Raw genomic sequence first — 22221 nt, forward strand, 5'->3', positions numbered from 1 at the left:
GGAACCCGCTACCATACTTCCTCCATCCTGCGTTCTGGCATCAATCACCTGGGATATCTCACAAAAGGTAATAGAGGCGCAACGAACTGACCCGGACCCAGGGAACGGTCCTCCCCAGAAGCTCTATGTTCCACAACAGGTCCGAGGGTCAGTCATCCACTGGGCACATACAGCCAGATTTTCAATACATCCCGGAGTTGGCCGTACCCTTGCTCTGGTTCGTCGGTCCTTCTGGTGGCCCTCCATGTACAGAGACATAAAGGAATACATCAGCGCCTGTCATGTATGTGCCCGCAATAAAGGTACTAACCAACCTCCCTCTGGATTACTTAAACCTCTGCCAATTCCTTCTCGCCCTTGGTCCCACATAGCCCTGGATTTTGTCACCGGTCTGCCTCCCTCTAAGGGTTTTTCAGTTATTTTATCCATCATCGATAGGTTTTCTAAGGCCTGTCATTTCGTCCCCTTAAAGTCTCTTCCTTCCTCCGCCGTCACCGCCGAACTTCTCATAAAACACGTTTTCCGCATGCATGGCATCCCAACAGAAATCCTTTCAGATCGTGGTCCCCAATTCCTCTCCAGGGTCTGGAAGGAATTTGCTACCTCACTAGGAGCCAGCGTCTCCCTGAGTTCCGGATATCACCCCCAAACCAACGGCCAATGTGAGCGACTCAACCAGGAGTTGGAGGCCATGCTTCGTTGTGTGTGCTCCTCAAATCCAACTAGCTGGAGCACCCAACTTCCCTGGATTGAGTACGCTCACAACGCCCATGTTTCCTCTGCTACTGGTCAATCCCCGTTCGAATCTTCTTTAGGCTATCAACCTCCACTCTTCCCGTCTGATCTCCCTACAACAACCACCGTGCCACAGTTCATTCGACGAGCAAGAAGAACCTGGACCCAGACTCGTGCCGCTTTGCACCGCACAGCCGAACGGAATCGGCGACTGGCGGACCGCCATCGTCGTCCGGCTCCTCCTTATGCTTGTGGACAACAAGTGTGGCTTTCGACCAAGGACATCAAGCTCAAAGACACCAGCAAGAAACTCTCCCCCCGGTTCATAGGCCCTTATACCATATGTGAGGTCATCAGTCCCTGGTCTGTTCGTCTCTCTTTGCCTCCCTCGCTCAAGATCCATCCAGTCTTCCATGTCTCTCTCATCAAGCCTGTGTCATCCAGTTCCCTGTGTCCCGCTTCTGCCTCTGATCCCCCGCCGCCTGTCCGTCTTGCTGATGGTAGTATGGGTTACCGGGTTCGTCGCCTGTTGGATGCCAGACCCCGTGGCTGAGGTCGCCAGTTCTTGGTTGATTGGGTGGGTTATGGCCCGGAGCACCGTCAATGGATCCCTGGTTCTTGGATTGACGACCCATCCCTCATCCGGGAGTTTGATGCTTCTCGTGCCTCCTCCGCCTCCTCCTCCTCTTCGCCGCCGGGTGGCGGCCCTTGAGGGGGGGGTACTGTCATGGTTTGCTGAATCTAACTGTGTTGTGCTGAGTCTTCTGTGTGCAGGTGGGTGTGTCTGGAGAGCAGCTGGAGAGCAGCTGCTACCTATCTGTTCATCAGTGGTCAGGGGATTTAAGGAGCGTTGGGACAACTCATCAGTACCGGATGATACTCAGCATTGGGTAGAACTTTGCCAGCACCTAGCGCATGTCTGAAAACTTGTTTTTTTTGTGTATCTCGCCTTCCTGAGATTATCTGTCCTGTTCTCCTCCGACCTCCTCAGGAAACTTCTCCTCCACCAACCAAGCCTCCATCAGCTGCAAGAAGACTCATCGGATTCCAACCCTGTCTGCCAGTCCCATCGCTCACCCCTGACCGCCTGCTCTCCAAATCCCCACCTGCCAACTCGGACACCTCCAACTCTGGTACTCAGCTCCCAGCCTCACCTGACTCTCGCTCTACCAGCTCAGCCAGCCGTGACTTGCCCACCCCTCTCAGCCTTACCAACAACCAGGAAACTGTAAGCTACAAACTCATTTCTTTCACGGTCAAACCTGCATATACTCACTCCAGTCTCTGTTCTAGAACCCCACCGGAACCATCGGATCTCAGACCATCATCTCCTTCATACATTATAATAAACCTTTTTACTTACCTTTGTCTCCGTGCATGATTCTGCATGTCGTGGGTCAAAAAACTGCAGCCCAGCATGACAAAGGTGGGGAGAGAGAGGGGGGGGGGTTCCACAAAAATAAACAATAATGAACAAGAGTCTGCTTCTAGACCTGCAGAAAGAGACTAAAAAAGCACCCCCCCCCCCACACACACACAAAAAAAAATGGGACACAACAACAATACAAGATCAAGCTATCACTGCGTCAACTTGATGAAGAAATATATAATCAACATTGTTTAACTGAACAATCACACGATAATAAATCACAGTGCATTAAGTGCCCACCATAGTCTTAAGACCTGTGTTTAACGTGCCCAAACCCATACTTTTGAGAGCACCATGTGAGCACCTGTGTGTGTACACGCGCTTGTTTATGTAAGGTTTCTCTATAGGAGCGTCCATTAGAGAGTGTGAGGGACCACAGATCTGCCCCCCAAAGATGTGTAGGAGACGGGGGGAGCTCCAAGTCCCAGAGATCCAGGTGCTTCCCCAGAACACAGGAACCCCAAGGAGACTGCAACCAGAAAGGTCCCTGCTCCCCTCGAGAGGCACAGAGGATCGCCCCGGGGGACCACAACCAGCAGTCGGCAGAGTCCCGGGAGATATCAGCGGCAAGCCCACAGGCCCGCCCACAGCCTCCCACCCCCTAGCCGGCCGAGCCCAGGACCCAGCGACCCGGGACCCAGGGGCTACCACCCCTGCCGGGTACCCAGCAGAGCCCAGGGACCAAAGCCCCCACCGGGATTGATCAGGCAGACGCCAAAAATCTTAAACCACCACTCCTGTTTGGTCTCCTTTCTTATTACAGCCCACCACTTCCAGTCTGGGTTGTAACAATCTGCAGACAGATTTCTGAGTATCTCCTCCTTTGGTATACAGATCCTCACTGAGCCAAGTACTGTGAACAAATAGTTTCTCCATGGTATTATCCAGCAAGGTCCCGTTTTTGTCAAAACAAGGGTGAGGTAATGAAAAAATAGAAAAATTTCATTAAATTAACATTTAAATTATTTATATGCATCATTAAAATAAAAAAAACATGTTTTTAAATATATAAAGTGCACCAAACTTGACTCAGTCCATTCAACAATTCTAAATGGACAATTATGTAACTCATCAATTAATAATTTGAAAGGATAATTTGTCAATTAAATGCTGAAAAAAATAAACAATACATTAATGAGGAAAGAACTTTTTAAACTTGAACATACCTACACCCACAAGTCTATTTTTACTTGGAGTCTCCTCTCAAGAGTGGCTGAAGTAATATTACAACTTTGACAGAATACAAATTCTCTCTCTCTCTCTCTCTCTCTCTCTCTCTCTCTCTCTCTCTCTCTCTCTCTCTCTCTCTCTCTCTCTCTCTCTCTCTCTCTCTCTCTCTCTCTCTCTCTCTCTCTCTCTCTCTCTCTCTCTCTCTCTCTCTCTCTCTCTCTCTCTCTCTCTCTCTCTCTCTCTCTCTCTCTCTCTCTCTCTCTCTCTGGAAGCCCCACTCTAAGGGCCTTTGCAGTGTATTAGTGATTCATATATTGTACAACCACAGTCATAAAGTTTTCAATCAGTAGTTTTATTTCAGTATGTATTTTTCCAGTATCACAAAAAATATAATTTTATATGGTTAAAACCATCTAACGTATGTGCACTTTTTAAAACACTGCCCAGCAAACATTCGGACGTTTAATGACAGTTGAACGGTCACAACTGTAAAATGATATCACAGGAATTAGGAAAAAATAGCATAACATCTACTCTATTTTCCTTGCCCGGACTCGAACCTGGATCCTCCGGGGGGAGAGTCACCCGCTCTACCAGCTGAGTTATGACAACAACTACTGAATATCAGATTTTTTTATATGAATATATCTCCCATCATTTTGGTCCGACAGGAAGCCAATGGGCCAATGAGGTAGAGGGTAAAGTGCGGGCAAAACTAACCAATCAGAGGACAGAGAAGATCTGCCACAGGCCACGCCTCCAGAGTGCCAAGACCCCTTAACAGCCGAGCAAGCGGAGTCAGAAACCGAACGCGCAGAGAGGCTGCCGCGCGCGCACGTTTTCCTCTGCCGTGTGCTCGTTGGCAACGCGCGCCCGCAGGTTTGTCACTTGTGCACATCCTTGTGCGCTCACAGACACAGTTTGCTCCCTAAGTGCACAAATGACCTCTCGCCATGTATATTTTCACTCGCGAGTCCCGTTCACACGCGCGATGTGGACCCAATCCGCGTGCACGAGTTGTGGCATGGGTCTAACGCCATAGACTTCCAGCAGTCCTGTATTTGTCTGAGAACCAGAACCGGGGAGGCCCGCGCTCCCCCACTTTGTGCCCGGAGGCAGGCCCCAAAGTCGGCATTGGAGCGTGCGCCTTGCCTCTGGGAATGAGCTCCAGTAGTCTGGTTTCCTTTTTCCACCTTCAGAATATTGCTAAGATTAGAAGCATAATTTCCAGGAGTGATGCTGAAAAACTAGTTCATGCATTTACTACATCAAGACTGGATTACTGTAATTCATTACTCTCAGAAAGTCCACAGAATGTAGTTAAAAGTCTTCAGCTTGTCCAAAATGCTGCAGCTAGAGTTCTGATGAGAATTAAAAAGAGTGATCATATCTCTCCTGTCTTAGATTCCCTACATTGGCTACCTGTTAAATTCAGAATAGATTTTAAGATCCTTCTTCTCACATATAAAGCTCTTAATAATCAAGCTCCATCATACATCAGTGATCTGATTGTTTAACACATTCTCACACCCTAAGCGTCGGAAACAAGCGCTTGGTCAGCCACCCTCCACGTCAGACCCCAGACGCCAAAAGTGCCCTTTTTCGTTACTTATGTGCGAAAAGAGGTTTTTCCCTTTTGTAACTGCAGATCCCAATGCAGCGTAAAACTGACGTGATTAGATATCTGCCGATGCAGCACAGAACCAGCTCGTTTAACTGCACCTAAACCTTAACGTTTCACTATTTATAACCTTCCCCTGCACCCTCATCCTAACCTTAACCCTCATTTAACCGATGCGGCACCGAACCAGCTCATTTAACCGCACCTAAACCTCAAATGCAGTACCGAACCAGCTCGTTTAACCGCACCTAAACCTTAAAGTTTCACTATTTATAACCTTCCCCTCTCCCTCATCCAAACCTTAACCCTCTTGCTACCTAAAACGTTACTCTCACTGTGATCAAGCGTTTGTTTCCCATGCATTCTGACTCTGACAGTCAGAGTCTGACTGTCAATTTTCGTATTTACCGCCCAAGGGGAACGTTAGAACATACCATCTGGCGAGGGGGAGGTTACACATACCCTCTACTTTTAACCTCCACCGTGGTAGTTGAAACCTCCCCCTCACGTTGGCTCGGTCAAAACGCGACCAATGACGAGGCGCCTCCCGCCGTTCACTTCATAGAGCCAGCTCTTAGAGCGATCGACACATCACTAATGTGTTCGCTAGCAAGATGGTTAAGGTTAGGATAGGGGTGAGGGGAAGGTTAAATAAGAGGATAAGGTTAAATAAGAGGACACGGTTAAGGTGAGGTACAATGAGCTTGTTTGGTGCCCTGGCTGCGGACATCCCATTCCGTCAGTGTAACGCTGCATTGGGATGCAACGGTAGCAGACATCCCATCACATCAGTTTTACGCTGCATTGGGATCTGCAGTCAAATAAGGGAAAACCCCCTTTTCGCACATAAGTAACGAAAAAGGGCACTTTTGGCATCAGGGGTCTGACGTGGAGGGTGGCTGACCAAGCGTTTTTTTTTTTTTTGACGCGCTGGGAGTGAGAATGTCTTGGATTGTTCCATATGTTCCTAACCGAGCACTTCCCTCTCAGACTGCAGGTCTACTGGTGGTTCCCAGCATATCTAAAATTAGGATGGGAGGCAGATCTTTTAGCTATCAGGCTCCTCTCCTGTGGAACCAGCTCCCAGCCTTAGTCCGTGAGGCAGACACCTTGTCTACTTTTAAGAATAGGCTTAAAACATTTTTATTTGATAGGGCCTATGGTTAAAATCTGATGTTAGCCTAAATCTGGACAAGTGCGGGAGTAGAGGGAGGTGGAGTGTACAGTCGGTAAAGACGGCTCTCCCTTTGCCCTGACTCCAACATGCCTCCATCTAAATAGGATAGATTATCCTGAGTTATCTCTGTAGTTATGCTGCTATAGGATTAGCCTGATGGAGGATACACTGACCACTTCTCACACTCTACTGCTTTCTTCTACAGTCTGTTCTTTAACTGTATTATTTTCTGCAATTTCAGCTGTTAACTTTATTTTCTCTCTAAGTGTTTTTAACCCCAGAAGAAGCTACGGTGATGTTCTGCTGAGCTGTGGTGGCCTCATGGAGGGGGCCATCATCTAGCACACTGCTGCTAACCACTAAAACATTCTCCCTCTCCTGATAAAAACTTTTTGCTTTCCTTGACGTTGGATGTGCTACTACTAGTTTATCCGTTTAATTATAGATCCACTAGGATAAATACAATAAAGTTTATCTTTCACCAAATAGAATATTTACTAAGACATCACAATATAACTATAGACACATTACTTGTCTTTGTGTCCGTGTGTGTGTGTGCGTGCGTGCGTGCGTGCGTGCGTGTGTGTGTGTGTGTGTGTGTGTGTGTGTGTGTGTGTGTGTGTGTGTGTGTGTGTGTGTGTGTGTGTCTGCTCTGTCTTCTCGATCCCCAGTGAGTCGTGGAGGATGGCTGCTTATACTGAGCCAGGATTCTCTGGAGGTTTTTTCCTGTTAAAAGTGAGTTTTCCTCTCCACTGTCGCTTTATGCTTGCTTAGTATGAGGATTGCTGTAAAGTCACTGACACTAGTCAGTGACTTGATGCAATTTGCTGGGTTCCTTATATAGGAAATATTATTTCTGATTGGCTTAATGAACTGACCTGATTTGGAATGTTTATTATGTGAAGTGCCTTGAGACGACACTTGTCGTGATTTGGCGCTATATAAATAAACTTGAATTGAATTGAATTGAATGGTATTTGTCTGAGAACCAGACCCGGGGAGGCCCGCGCTCCCCCACTTTGTGCTCGGAGGCAGGCCCCAAAGTCGGCCTCAGAGCGCGCGCCATGCCCCTGGGAATGAGCTCCAGCAGTCTGGTATTTGTCTGAGAACCAGACCCGGGGGCGGTAAAATCCCCAAAGTATGGCCCAGAGATGGCTCACTCTGCATGGGCAAGACTGCCGTTCAGCTGGGCCTCCTCGGCTGGTCCTCCCGTGGCCTTCCCTACTAACCCGAGGATGGTCATCGTCCGGTCCTTCCAAAACCTCCAGGGGCGCAGGGAAATCAATTTTACTTGCCATAAGGCAGACCACTTTAAGCGATAAGCGATTAGTGCAATGGTCATTGTTCGCACTTTCCAAAACCTCCAGGGGTGCAGGGAAATCAATTTTACTTGCCATGAGGCGGACCGTCTTAAACGTTAAGCAACTAACGTTTTGGTCATCGTCCGTTCCTATCCAAACCTCCATGAGCACAGGGAAATGAATTTTACTTGCCATGAGGCCTAGCACCTTAAGCGTTAAGCGAGCAGTGAAACACGGGTTTTGGAGCGTTGGACTTTGTTTTTGAGCAAAGAGGTCGCCGTTTGGTCAAATCTCAATGGCTTTTCAAGCGGTTTCCGACTCCCTGCGCCTGGGGAGCCCCCCAGAAGCCTCGGGCGGTGGTCTGGGGGGACATTCGTGCCGGTCCGGGCCCGGTACCGGCCCGGGGAGCCGGACCACGCTGCCAGGTGATGTCTTTCTGGAGTTTCTACACCGATTTTTGCAGGGTTTTCGACTGCTTCAACCAGGGCACGTGCTGCAGGGCCCAAGGGAGGGCCTGCCTGAACTGGGTCCGACGCAGGGTCAGACTCATGGAGCCTACGGCGGGGGGGGGGGGGGGGGGGGGGGGATCTTTAGGCTCACAGCGGGCTGCTGAGGGCCAGATCGGACCCCGGGAGGCACTCCTCTGCCCAGATTTGTGCTCCCCTGCCCCGCTGGGAATTAAAGACACACTGCCATCACCTGCTGGAGACTGGTGCGCCCTGCTGCGGGCCTGATCCGACCCAGGTTTTAGCTACCCCAACATGCAGGGAATTAAAAACACACAGCCATCACCTGCTGGAGCCTGGTGCGCCCTGCTGCGGGCCTGATCCGACCCAGGCCTCAGCTGCTCTGACCCGCAGGGAACCAAACACACACAGCCATCACCTGCTGGAGACTGGTGCGTCCCGTTATGCACCTGATCCGACCCAGGTTCCAGCTCACCCACCCCGCAGGGAATTAAAAACACATAGCCATCACCTGCTGACACTGGTGCGCCCTGCTGTGGGCCTTATCCGACCCAGGTTTCAGCTCCCCCACCACGCAGGGAATGTAAAACACACAGCCATCACCTGCTGGAGCCTGGTGCGCCCTGCTGCGGGCCTGTTGACATATTCCCCAGCATCTGATTAGTGGGAAAATACATACATCAGAAATCTTCAAAGAAAAAAGGAAAACTTGGAACTTGTGTGTTTTTATGCCTAATAATGCGTTACCCGTGTTTACAGAAGCAGGTGTCTTTTGGGCTGCCAGCGGAGGCTTACAGCTGTGCTTTGTCATCAAGTAGTTCAAGTGTAAAATGGCGCCTGTGATTCCTTTACGTTACTGTTTTTACTTGCAGTCAGTCTGATTATTTAAGTCACAAAGCACAGTTGGGATCACAACTGATCAACTGTCACGTTGCGGGTGTGGATGACGGCGGACCATGTGTGGTGGAGCAGATCAGGAGGCAGGAATGCAGGCACGGATGAAATAAAAGTAGTTTTAATGTCAGAGCGGGAACGACAGAACAAAAACAACGCTGACAACAAACAATGATCCGACCAAGACTGATACAAGAAGGGAGGTATAAATACATAGAGGAAAATCAGGAATACATGGGCGGATTAACACGGGGCAGGTGAGAACAATAAGGACTAATCAGGCAGGGGAGAGACACAGTCAGGGAGGCAGGGGCAGATGAGAGAGACAGTCAGGGAGGCAGGAGCAGATTGTGACATTAACCTTTTCACATCCGATACGATACTGATATCGTATTGACCGATACAGATATTGGTCCGATACGATATCAGCACAAATCATACAGATCTGTTTCGTTGTGTGGAATGTATGAAAGGCTTGATAAAGTGATATTACTCAATTGGAGAACAAGAGCCAATAACAGTAAGTATGAAAAAAACATGACCTTTTTTTTAACTGTTGGTTGCAAAAATGTGAACCTAACGGACCGTTCGGGGATTTTTGATGCAGTTCGACATGATCTGATACAGAGTTTTTGGGTCGATTTCGAACCACTTCCGATATCGATATCGGAACGGGACATCCCTAGTTTTAAGGACACTAATACTCACAGTGCTAGTTGGATCCATTCACTTACTGTGTTTTATGCTAAGCTAAAGCCAGACATGAAAACAGGTCAGGGGTGAAAAAGGTGAGAAGTACAACATATGTATGATCCAGGGTCAAAGGCAAAGCCAATTAGAAAATAGCCCTTTTAGCCCCGTTGACTTGCATTCATTTTTTTCGTTCTTCTGCGGATCAGCCGACCAAAAAGGGAGGAGACTTCAGCTCCCTACGGTTAAACTGGTTAAACCATAAAACCTGGCCTCCTGTACAACATTTCTCATTGGATCTGCACGAATCACCTCTGAAAGGTGAAGGATTTTCATGTCTGTAAGGCGAAAGGACTACAGGGTCAGGAGAATGCCTGGTTATAAATGTTTTTTTCCACTTCTCTAATGCTGCCAAATTATGGAAATTCCCTTTAAGTAACTTTATGACAAATTAACCACTTTAAAAAGATATTTCACTTTTACTGTGATTACATGACACACTTAAACATGAACCTAAATTAGTTATTACTCATTCCCATTGTCTACAAAGGATGAGCAATTAAAGGCTAAATGTGTCACTCATATGGATCATCTGTTCAATCTTTTAGTTCTTTTTAAACACAGAAAGGTTTAACCTTTCTGTGTTTAAAAAGAACTAAAAGATGGAATTAGAATTTCAACACACCAAAGACATCATCTGTGTTAATGAGGATTGTAAATTATTTCTATTTCAATTACTCAGATAAGACTCGACATATCAGCTTTGTGAGCCTTTAAAATAAATGAAAGCCAGAACAAGATTCTGCAGAAAAACTGAGTCAACTCGACATGTTTTAAATCTAAAAAACCAAATATTTACTGTGGAAGTATAATTTGGTAACTTTAAACACTTTTAAAACCTTCTAAACATTACAAATGTATTTCCACTTCCTGTCTGAGGATTAAAGCATCAACGCTAACTTCTATCCCTCAACACACTCACATTAATCTTTATATAACATGATGATTAACTAGGTCACTCAGGAGTTTAGTTACACATAAAACTGGAGACTTTTATGGGTTAAACTCAGAAATAACTGAATGCATTTTCATTAGTGGCTGAAGGTTTAAAACCCAGATCTATGAACCAATAAGAAGTAGGAACAGGAGTCACCTTCACCGCTGATTACAGCTTAAACAGCTTTATTTCCACTCAGCGGCTAAATCTTATTTACCTTCTAACTCTACATTTTATATGACTTCATCACATTCTGACATGTTGAAACTGATCCTGAAAAAAAGCTAAAAGATGCTTCAAACTTGCATAAAATATACGGAAGCTCAGTTCACCTGTGATTCTGTTTTCTTGCATTTCTTGTCAATCAGATGCTAAACTTTTTCTCCTGAATCACAGGAAATGTGTAGATAAACCTCCATGTTAAATGTGTAACTGCTTAGTTTCCGCAGGTTCTACAACCCCTCAAGGTGCTTCATAACACAATCGGTCATTCACACGTTCTCACGCTGGTGGTGATGAGCTACGATGTAGCTACAGCTGTCCTGGGGCGCACTGACAGGCGAGGCTGCCGAACACAGGAGCCACCGGTCCCTCCAACCACCAGTGTAGCGTGAAATACAACAAATTAATTACGACCAATAAGAATGAATATGAATATGAAGTATCAACCTGATTGAACTTTGAATGTTTAATCAGAAGATTCTAGGGTTCTTTGCTTCTTCAGGGACCATAAACACGCTTCGTATTAATTCAGACATTCAGTATATAGTTTATAAAATAAATGTAACTATTTTCCTAAACTAATAATTGTAGCCTCTAGAAATGGTCAGTTTTCCACCTACAGTCTGACCTCTTCAGTATCTGGCCATATGGAGACATATGTCTTAACCATCAGTATGGGTTTAGGAAGAATCGTTCAACCTCATTAGCAGTTATGGATTTGGTAGAGCAGATTGCAACAGCAGTAGATCAAAAACTTCATGTAATGGCTGTCTTAATTGACTTGAGTAAGGCATTTGATTCAATTGATCACACATACCTGCTCAAGAAATGTGAATACTATGGTCTTCGTGGTAAAACCAATCAATGGCTTGAAAGTTATTTAAGCAGTAGATTTCAATATGTAAATGTTAATGATTTAGATTCACAGCTTGAAAGAGTAATATGTGGTGTACCGCAAGGCTCGGTGCTAGGACCGAAATTATTCAACCTATACCTGAACGACATCTTTTCTGTATCGTCTCAGTTAAAATTTATTATATTTGCAGATGATACAAATTTCATTTGTATGGGAAAAGATATGAGTACATTATTACAAGAGGTTGAAAACGAATTGGGTTCAATAAAAAAATGGTTTCATTACAACAAGCTATCACTAAATGAAAATAAAACCAAATTTATGATATGTTCAGGGAACAGGGACAATGACGGTGCTAAGCTGTATTTAAATGGAGTCCCAATTGAACAAGTACATGAAACTAAATTCCTAGGTGTGATTATTGATAGTAAACTCAGTTGGAAACCACATTTCGAATATATCAAATGGCAAGTGTCTAAATCTATTGCTATACTTTATAAAACTAGTGATGCACTTAATAAAAAAGCCTTGTTTTTGATTTATAGCTCTTTAGTTATGCCTTATTTGTCTTACTGTGCAGAGATTTGGGGAAATGCAGGTAAAACGTGTGTTGAGACTGTATTTAAATTACAAAAAAAGGCGATTAGAATAGTTAATAAATTGGGATACCTCGAACCAACCCATAATCTATTTAGTCAAACTAAAACGCTAAAATTAGGAGATATTATTAAAGTAAAAATCTTAGAGATTCTTCATAAAGTAGTTAATAATAATATTTCAAATTGCATAAAAGTTTATTTCAAACCAAGAGATGATCATTATAATCTCAGAGGTGTATTTATGTTTGAATGTGTAAAAGCCAGAACTAATGTGAAATCAAGATGTGTTTCCGTTGATGGTGTGAAATTGTGGAATGAGTTAGATGATGATTTGAAGAAATGTACTTCTTTACTAAAGTTTAAAGCAGGTGTAAAGTGTCACATATTTACAGGGTATGAAAAGTATGTATAGACATTAATGAATTTTCATTGTGGCACTGACTGGACAAGACACACTCACCATATATTCATGACGCAAATTAGAATTAACGTCACTGCACTTAGATATTTTCTTATCCTCAAATCAGCATCTTCACATCTGAGGGAGGTGTGTATCTGAGTTTGTTGGCAAAACCCCTTTACAGGGCAAGTTCTGACTTGTCAGTAAACCAAAATATGGCCATTATTAAAACAGCATCACTTCCTGAGTCACTCAGTTGAGCCCAACTCATCGGAGGAAGCCTCTTCTCCTGTCGCATCTTTGACAAGTTGTCAAACCTGTTGCACGCTACAGCTGATACCGCAAACGGTTCTTTCAGAACAAAGCTGAACAAGCTCAGACTCCCTAAGAGTCCTTCTAGGTGCAAGCTAGTTCCAACCTGTTGTGCCTGGTGACATCTCTGGACTGAAGTAGTCGGTGCTGTGGTTAATCTACTGAACCTCGGTGCCTAGAGGTCATCCGACCTTCCTGACCTCCGGATTCGCTAAGAGGGTCTCCAACAAGGGTGAGGTAGACAGAGCATGATTGTGTCTGATGTGGTTTTATAAACCATTAATTATAGTTTATAGCAGACCAAATTCACTCCCACTCAGAACTCAGTTTCTCCAGATACAAAGGTTCTGATAACATCACATTCACACATCATCACACCTCATTTTCCATCCACTTAGATTCATCCGTCACATAAAGTGTTTCCTAGTTGTCATGTTTTTAGTTGTTTAGAAAATAAATGTCTTACTTTTATAAACTTGACTCTGTCTGAATGAATACGAAGTGTCTCACGATCCCTGAATAAACAAAGAATGTCAGTTCCAATACCATCATGAAAACTTGAACTCTGTGGGAGTGTTGGGAGCCTAGAGGAATCCAAACAAGCTGAATTGTAAAGGAAGCAACAAGTCGGAGATTGTAAACAGTGGGAGTGCTTTTGTTGTCTCATCGGCCCGACCTGGCAAACCGGGCCCGGCAGCGCCGAACCCGGCCCAGCCCAGCGGCTCCGAGCTTGACGTGGTTCTACCGGCCCGACCCAGTGGCACCTGGCCTGGCGTGGTTCCATCCGCCTGGCACGGTAGCGCCATACCCGGCGTGGTAACGCCGGCCCAGCCCAGCGGCACCGAGCTTGACGTGGTTCTACCGGGCTTACCCAGTGGCACCGGGCCCGGCGTGGTTCGATCCGCCTGGCCCGGCAGCGCCGAACCCAGCGTGGTTACGCCGGCCCAGCCCAGCGCACCGAGCCTGACGTGGTTCTACCGGCCCGGCCCAGCGGTACCGGGCCTGACGCGGTTCCATCGGCCCAGCCCAGTTCCGCCGACGGGGCAACACCGACTCCGGCGGGGTCCTGCTGAGCCAGGCCCAACAACATTCATCGCGTCGCGGTGAGCACGGAACCAGAGGACGACGGTTGCAGGTGAGAGGAAGAGATGCCAGGAGGACGAGCCGGTGGACGAGGTAAAGAAATGGCCACAGAAGACCTGGAGGAGATCAAACGATCTCTGAACTTTATGTCAGGTGAACTGTCAAAAGTAACATCGCAGCAGGATCGATTATTGAGACTGATGGAGGAGGTGAAGGAGCTTAAAATACTGTTAACTGAAAAAGATAAGAAGATTTCAGCCTTAGAGCAAAGAGTTGATGAACTTGAACAATATACAAGACGAGAGGATTTGGTGATAATGGGACTAGAAACCCGACACAGAAGCTACGCAAAAGAAGTAGCAAATCATGACTCAGCAGAAGAGGCTTCAGACAAAGAACTTGAGACACTAGAGCAGCAAGTTGTTACTTTTCTGCACAGCAAGAACATAATTATTCAAAGAGATGCTATATCAATACGTCATGCAGTGCCAAAAAAATTTGAGAAAGCTAAACCAACTATTGTTGTAAGGTTTACCAGCAGAAAACAAAGAAACAGCGTTCTGTTACAAGCAAACAAGCTTAGAGGCACCAATGTGTACATAAATGAACATTTAACCAAAAAAAATGGGACAATAGCTAGAGAGGCACGGATGCTAAAAAAGCAGAAAAAAATTGTAGCTACATGGACAAGGAACGGGAGTGTATGGATCAGAGAACAAGAAGGGTCACAGGCTTAGATAATAAAGGAGCTGGGAGAACTGGAAAAATTTAATAAACAGTGAAAGTTGGAAGAGGGATGTAGAATCAAGTAAAATCTCATATAGCATCACATAAATAAGATACAAGTAAACCACAACACAAGCATATGGACATAACAACAAATACTTATGAGGAACTAGAATACAAGATATATGACCCTGGAAAGGAACTAGAAAATAATTTGCACATACATATGAATAATAAATGTGAATATTTTAGTGAACAAGAACTAAGGGATTCAGTTTTGACAGAAGGTACACTCTCGATCATTCACTTCAATAGTAGAAGTTTGTATTGCAATTACTCTAAAATATTTGATTATTTAACACAAAATAAAAAACCATTTCAAATCATTGCTATAACAGAAACATGGTTAAAAGAAGGAGATGAGGAGGAGGTACAAATAGAGGGGTATGAAATGTACTTTATGAATCGGAATAATAAAAGAGGAGGTGGTGTTGCACTGTATGTATGTCACAATTTAAAAAGTAAAGTCATTCATAACATGTCAACAGCCATCCAAGATGTCATGGAAATGATCACTATTGAAATAATCTCTGAAAAGACAAAAAACATAATAATAAGTTGTATCTATAGAGCGCCTGGATCTTGTGTAGAAACATGTACAAATACAATTACTGAGATGTTGAGTGGAATCTGTAACAAGGAAGTATTTCTCTGTGGGGACTTTAATGTTGATCTGAAAAATGTAAACAATTCAAAGACAGCAAACGACTTCATAAATTCAATGTATCTACTGGGTCTGTTTCCTCTCATAACCAAACCAACAAGAATTGATGCGCATAGCTCAACAATTATAGATAATATATTTACTAATGCTTCAGAAGGGATAGAGAGAAGTGGAATAGTGATGACTGATATCAGTGATCATCTGCCAATTTTCACAGTCTATAAAAATCACCAGATCAAAAATCAACAAAAAATGGAAAAACTTATAAGGGACAGGTCACAAAACGCTATAGACGCACTAAAAAGAGACCTGGAACAACAAAACTGGGAAGAAGTATATGTTGATGATGTAAACATGGCTTACAATTCTTTTATAGGAATATTATGTAGTCAATATGACAAAAACTGTAAAACAAAAACTCAAACACAAAGAGGGAGGATGAACAAACCATGGATGACAAAAGGGCTGCTGAACGCCTGTAAGAAAAAAAATACATTATATAGATGTTTTTTAAAACTAAGAACAAGTGAAGCAGAAAGGAAATACAAAAAATATAAGAATAAATTAGTTTCTATAATCAAAAGACAAAAAAAGGAATATTATAGCAATTTATTAGAAGAAAACAAAAATAATATTAGAGCAACTTGGGGAATAATAAATAATGTCATAAAAAGAAATCAAATAGCTTCAACTGTTCCAAATTATTTTGAAAACGGACAGTATGAAATTAGTGAAACCAGTAAAATAGTAAATGAATTTAACAATTGTTTTTTACTAATGTGGGACCTGACCTGGCAAAAAACATTCCAAAAAGAACAAATTATAGTATAGGCGAGAATATCAAAAGCAATAAAAACAGTATATATTTAAGTCCAGTAACTAGTGATGAAATAAGAAATATTATCAATAAATGCATCAATAAAAGAAGTACTGACTGTGATGGTTTAGACATAACATTAATAAAAAATATAATAGAAAGTATTATTCATCCTTTGACTTACATATGTAATTTATCTTTTGCAACAGGGACATTTCCTAACAGGATGAAAATTGCAAAAGTCATACCTCTTCATAAAAGTGGAGACAAACATATCTTTTCCAACTACAGACCAATATCTTTATTGTCACAATTCTCAAAAATATTAGAAAAATTATATATTGCCAGGTTGGACCGATTCCTGATCAATGAAGAGGTATTAAATGACAGTCAGTATGGTTTTAGAACAAATCATTCAACATCCATGGCATTAATGGAATTAACAGAAGAAATATCGGAAGCCCTTGACAAAAAAAATCATCTCATAAGTATCTTTATTGATTTAAAAAAAGCATTCGATACAGTGGATCATACAATTCTTATTAAAAAACTTTGTAAATATGGCATCACAGGGATGGCCCTAAAATGGATAACAAGTTATCTTACCGATAGGGAGCAATATGTTCAAATAAACAACACAAAATCACATATAAATAACATTACTTGTGGTGTACCACAAGGGTCGGTATTGGGCCCTAAACTATTTATCATTTATATAAATGACATTGTTGAGGCATCCAATATATTAAAATGCACCTTATTTGCAGATGATACAACGTTTTACTATTCAGGAGATAATGTTGAGCAGATGATAGAAGTGATACAAGCAGAGATGAAAAAAATTAAACTATGGTTTGATGGAAACAAACTATCATTAAACAGTGATAAATCCTGTTTTATGATATTTAGTAATACAAATTCAAATGATGAAATTTTATTAAATATAGATGAGATTAATATTAAAAGAGTTAAAGAAGTCAAGTATCTGGGAGTCATCATTGATGAAAAAATGTCTTGGAAACTGCATATAAACAGTGTCAAAACTAAAATATCTAAAACGATTGCACTGTTACATAGAGCAAAAGGGTTGCTTGATAATAATTCATTATATTTGTTGTATAACTCACTGATCATACCATACCTGAACTACTGCATTGAAATCTGGGGAACAACATATAAAACTTACACAAATTCGATCTACATCTTACAGAAAAAAGCAATAAGAATAATCACAAGGAGCAACTACAGAGATCCGTCCAATCCATTATTTATTAAATTAAAAACACTAAAATTCTATGATCTGGTGGACTACAATATTTTAAAATTTATGTATAATGCAAACAAAAGGAACGTACCTGCAGGATTAATTAAACGATTTTCAAAAAGACATAGCAAATATGATTTAAAGGGACATGAATTATTTAACATACCTAGACATCGGATACTCGTAAAAGAACATTGTGTCTCCATATATGGAGTTAAACTGTGGAATAAATTGAATACTGAACTCAAGAATGCAAAAACAATATTGACTTTCAAAAAAGAAATAAAAAATAAAACGATTAACTTATATAGATCCGTTACATAAATGTGTGAGGGGAGGGGGGTGGGGGGGATTAAAGGAACAAGATATTAACCTAGTATGTGCTTGTATGTGTATATATGTATGTATATAGATCTGTAACTTAATGCTTCTTTCTGTGTAAATTGTTTTCTTTTTCTATTTTTCTCTCAAATTCATGGGTTGAGATTGTGTCGGCCAACAGGTCCAGGAACTATATTGTTCAATTTCCTTAAGAATCATATGATTATTTCATTTGTATTAATGCTATTTTAGTTAAAAGGGGCAGACAACATAAGTTTTTCTTCTTTCTGTCCCCTTTTTCATTTTGGCTTGCAGCAATTTAATTCTGATTGTATTTTTATTTTATTGTCAATAAATTAAAATAAAAGATTTAAAAAAAAAATCTTCTGGTTAAACATTCAGAGATCAATCAGACTGGATTTCCATATTTATATAGAAATTCACATCTTATTGGCCAAATGCAGTGTAGTATATTGAGCTTAAAAAGCACCCAAATTAAATACGTATGCTAACCCTACATGATTATGACAAGATGTGGCGTAATGGACATGGAGTGGTTTAAGGTCAAGGTTGAGGTCAATTTTATTTATAGAGTGCATTTACAGCAGCAAAGCTACACCCAAAGCGCTGTACAAGGTAAAACAAATCAACAATAAAAACCTAAAATAAGATGAGCACACAACAGTCACAATCTATAATAAAAACTGTTAAAAACTATTAAGATGCTCAAGTCAACCTGCATTAAAAGCCAAATCAAAAAAAGCACATCTTAAGAAGGGATTTAAATACTCTAGATTCTGTGTGGTCCTGATGTTGAGAGGTCGCTTGTTCCACAGTTTGGGCCCAACCACAGAGAACGCTCAGTCACCGTGAGTCTTGCGGCGGGTTTTTGGAACTGTTAAAAGAGCTCGAGAGCTGGACCTCATGGTTCTGGCAGGGACGTAAGCAGACAGCAGCTCAGAGATGTAAACTCGGGCCAGGCCATGGAGGGATTTAAAAACAAAAAGTAACATTTTGAAATGGATCCTGTAAGAGACAGGAAGCCAATGGAGAGAGTCCAGAACCGGGGTTATGTGATCCCGCTTGCTGGTGCCGCTGCATTTTGGACCAGCTGAAGTCGGTGTAGGGAGGACTGGTCCAGGCCATAATACAGGGAGTTGCAGTAGTCCATGAACAGATGTATGACATGTTCCAGGACATTAGCAGGAAGGTATGGCTTCACCTTTGCTATCTGCCTTAAATGATAAAAACCTGATTGGACCACTGCACTCACCTGCCTTAAGATTAAAAGAACCATCTAAAAACACACCAAGGTTTTTAACACAGGGTTTTAGAAAACCAGAACAAGGACCAAGAGGACAACAACGTTAGATTAGGACTGCCAAATAGTAAAATTTCAGTTTTTTTAATTGTTGAGCTTAAGAAAATTAATGGACATCCAATGTTTGACGCTTTTTAAGCATTCCAGTAATGAGCCAATTGACCTGGCATCACTAACTGGTGAATAGATCTGAAGGTCATCAGCGAAACAGTGAAAGGTAATTTTGTACTTCTCAAAAATAGAGCCTATGGGGAGCATACAGTAAATCCTCTAATATTAGCCTGTATTTAATTAACTGCCAGGTATCATATTTTGGCTGGTGTCGGAGTCGGCTGAGGTGAATAATGGCCGTTTTTTTTATTGTGGCCGGGTGGAATGTGGTAACAAGCAGGATAGACTGCGAGGGTAACTTTAACCATGCGGAGACGAAGAGGAGGCAAAAATTTGATATCAAGTTTGAAGAGAACTTGCTGATTATAATGCATAACGCTCTGGGGAGCAGATTTAGAGGCCACATAAATAGTGGATTTATGTTTGTAGATGAAAGGTTATACTGTGTGTAGCTGCTGTCAAAGGCAACTCTCGCATTTAAGTTCATTTTATTGGATTTAATGTTGAAACAATTAGTAGTTGAAAGATTGAGAAATAATATTTCAATAGTAATTCATGATCTGTTCATTAGATTTATATGTTTAAATGTGTATTTGTGTTAACTGTGCAATTAGATGGGAACCTTTTCTATATTTCCGTCCGTTGTTGCTAAGAGGGCATTTTTCTTGGCACACTCAGCAAGTAATTAAGAGACGAGCCACGAGGTTGCACGTCTGCTGTAAGTTAAATAAAAGAGTGCCTTTTTTGGACTACCTCACGGCGTAAGGATTAAAGTTTATTCCCTGTGAGTGAGGCCAATGAGGTAAATATTTCCTTTTGTTTATTATCGTTGTATATGTAAATTATGTAAATTTGCGTGATATTCTAGTGCAGTTACCGCAGTGTTAAGTGTAACGTGTATTTTATTGATCGATTTGTTGACATGTTTGTCATATAATGCTTAAGGACTTTATTAAGAATATTCATTTAAGTTTGTATTTCTTTTTAGTTCTGACGGCATTGTATCGGCTGTGGTTGGACATCATTACATGTTAAGACATGTCGAAGAATCCTCCTGTCCGAAATAAATGTCAGTAAACCAAAGAACAAGTTGAGCTTTATTAAGACTCGAGGGGAGTAACAGTGTGGTCAGTTAGATGGTGAAAATTGACCCTTTTTGTACATTACAACTAGGCAAGGCAGGTTAAGTGTCTTGCAGTATTCTCAGGTCGGTCAACCAACTCGGTCGCCCGCCTCTTTCTACTGGAGTTAAACATCTGCTCCCTGGGACCCTACTAACATGCTCACATGCGTCCAGTTCTGCCTATGTCCATGATGTGTTGTGGAGACTAATGAACAAAAGCAGCTACATTCATGCCACACCATGAAATAAACGAGTACAACAGGAAACACATAGTTATGATTTTATCTGAAAAAATTTTCTTCCAGATGTTTTAACTCTGGAGATAACTCACGTATTCCTGCAACGCAAATCAAACAACTTTGGCCAACAGGTGCCTACTAAATCACCATTGTATCACGAGAGAGCGCTGCAGCAGGATGGGCGTTTCAAACTTTAGAACCACAGAAGAACCAGCTGCAGATTTAAGTGTCTAACTGCCAGAAAACAGAGAAATCTATAAGTGGGAGAGGAGGGTCGGAGTCATGGCTGCGATGTGGAGTTAAATGTGAAACAAGCTCCCGATGCTGCAGTCCGTCTGACACTGTTCAGCAGCAAAGTCAGCCAGCTGTTTACAGATGTTGGAGCAGCAGAACCACTCGATTTCTGCTCTGATGCCAAGGAGATGGATTATTGATTTATACCCTTGAAACATCACAAACCTGGTGCTGGACGTCACATCAGTGATGTATGAATTCTGATCATTTTCATATGGTTAAGCCTCTTTTATAACCAGGAAATCCAATCTTTGTTCTGGGATTCATCAGACTACTACATGCTAAAGCATCACAAGGCACACACAGGAGCAACACAACATCCAGATGTTTCATGATGTCTTCGCTAAAATAAATCATAAAAATAAACATTAAAGCTGCTGCAGATTCCACACAAACCCCTGATCTCCCAGTCTCAGGGCGGACACTCTACCACTAGGCCACTGAGAAAGGTGCAACTTGGTGCAAGAAGAAAGATAAAAATAAAAGATGAATAAATGTAGGAAGTAAGAAAGAAAGAAAACGATCTTTTAACCTTTTTAGCGCCTCTCAAGATAAAAATCTTCACAAAAACAAACAAAACATTTATTTATTAAAAAGTTAACAAAAAATGATTAAAATATGTTTAAAATGAGAAAAAATACATTTCGTGAATTTAAAAAAGGAGAGAGAAAATGAATAGCAAAGAGGGAACTCAGTGGATTCCGGAAAAGGCGGAACAAGAGCAGAATAAGGAGAGGGTGGAGATGAAGGTCCCACCAAAACCTGAACAGGTGAGTTTTCCGCTGCTTTTTTAAAGGAGACCACTGAGTCCACTGATCTCAGGCTCAGGAGGAGAGAGGTCCAGAGTCTGGGGCGACAGCAGCAGATGATCTGTCACCTATGACCTTTAGCCTGGTGGCTTTGGTCACTGGACCTCAGGGACCTGCTGGGGGTGTAGGGACTGAGAAGATCACCAATGTATGATGGTTCTTGTCCATCATACATAATCATGATAAAATAAGTTAAAGTAGCAATAATTAGAGAAACAGCTACTAAATACAGGACTACACTGATGCATCCTAATCTGAAAGACAAACTCTGAATTTACCCGTCACTCTTAGGCCTGGTTTACTCAGCAGGGTTTAGATGACTTCTAACTTGCAGAAACGACACACGTGGTGATAAAGTCGCGGATTTACAAGTGTTGGTCCTACACAAACAAAACTTCACACACGGAAATTCAGACAGCAAAAACTCTGGAGATCAAACGTGACTTTGGAGTTAACAAACATGGCGGTGAATGAGTAGGCTGTGTGAATCCGTCACCTCACTTTCTGATTGGCTGCACG

At 42.3% G+C, this 22221-nt stretch overlaps 2 protein-coding genes across 2 annotated transcripts in view; one reads left to right on the plus strand and one right to left on the minus strand.

Annotated features, from left to right (window-relative positions):
- sgcd (sarcoglycan, delta (dystrophin-associated glycoprotein)) overlaps positions 1-22221 on the minus strand; it is a 381774-nt gene that overhangs the window by 277214 nt on the left and 82339 nt on the right. The gene's annotated exons all lie outside the window — the stretch shown is intronic.
- On the plus strand, positions 540-2220 carry LOC139072312 (uncharacterized). The gene is made up of 3 exons (XM_070555960.1): positions 540-1625; positions 1727-1963; positions 2029-2220. Exons 1-3 carry the CDS (start codon positions 1149-1151, stop codon positions 2203-2205), a joined length of 891 nt encoding a protein of 296 aa, XP_070412061.1. The 5' UTR covers positions 540-1148; the 3' UTR covers positions 2206-2220.

This window comes from Nothobranchius furzeri, chromosome 10 (assembly GCF_043380555.1).
Source record: "Nothobranchius furzeri strain GRZ-AD chromosome 10, NfurGRZ-RIMD1, whole genome shotgun sequence".
NCBI lineage: Eukaryota > Metazoa > Chordata > Actinopteri > Cyprinodontiformes > Nothobranchiidae > Nothobranchius > Nothobranchius furzeri.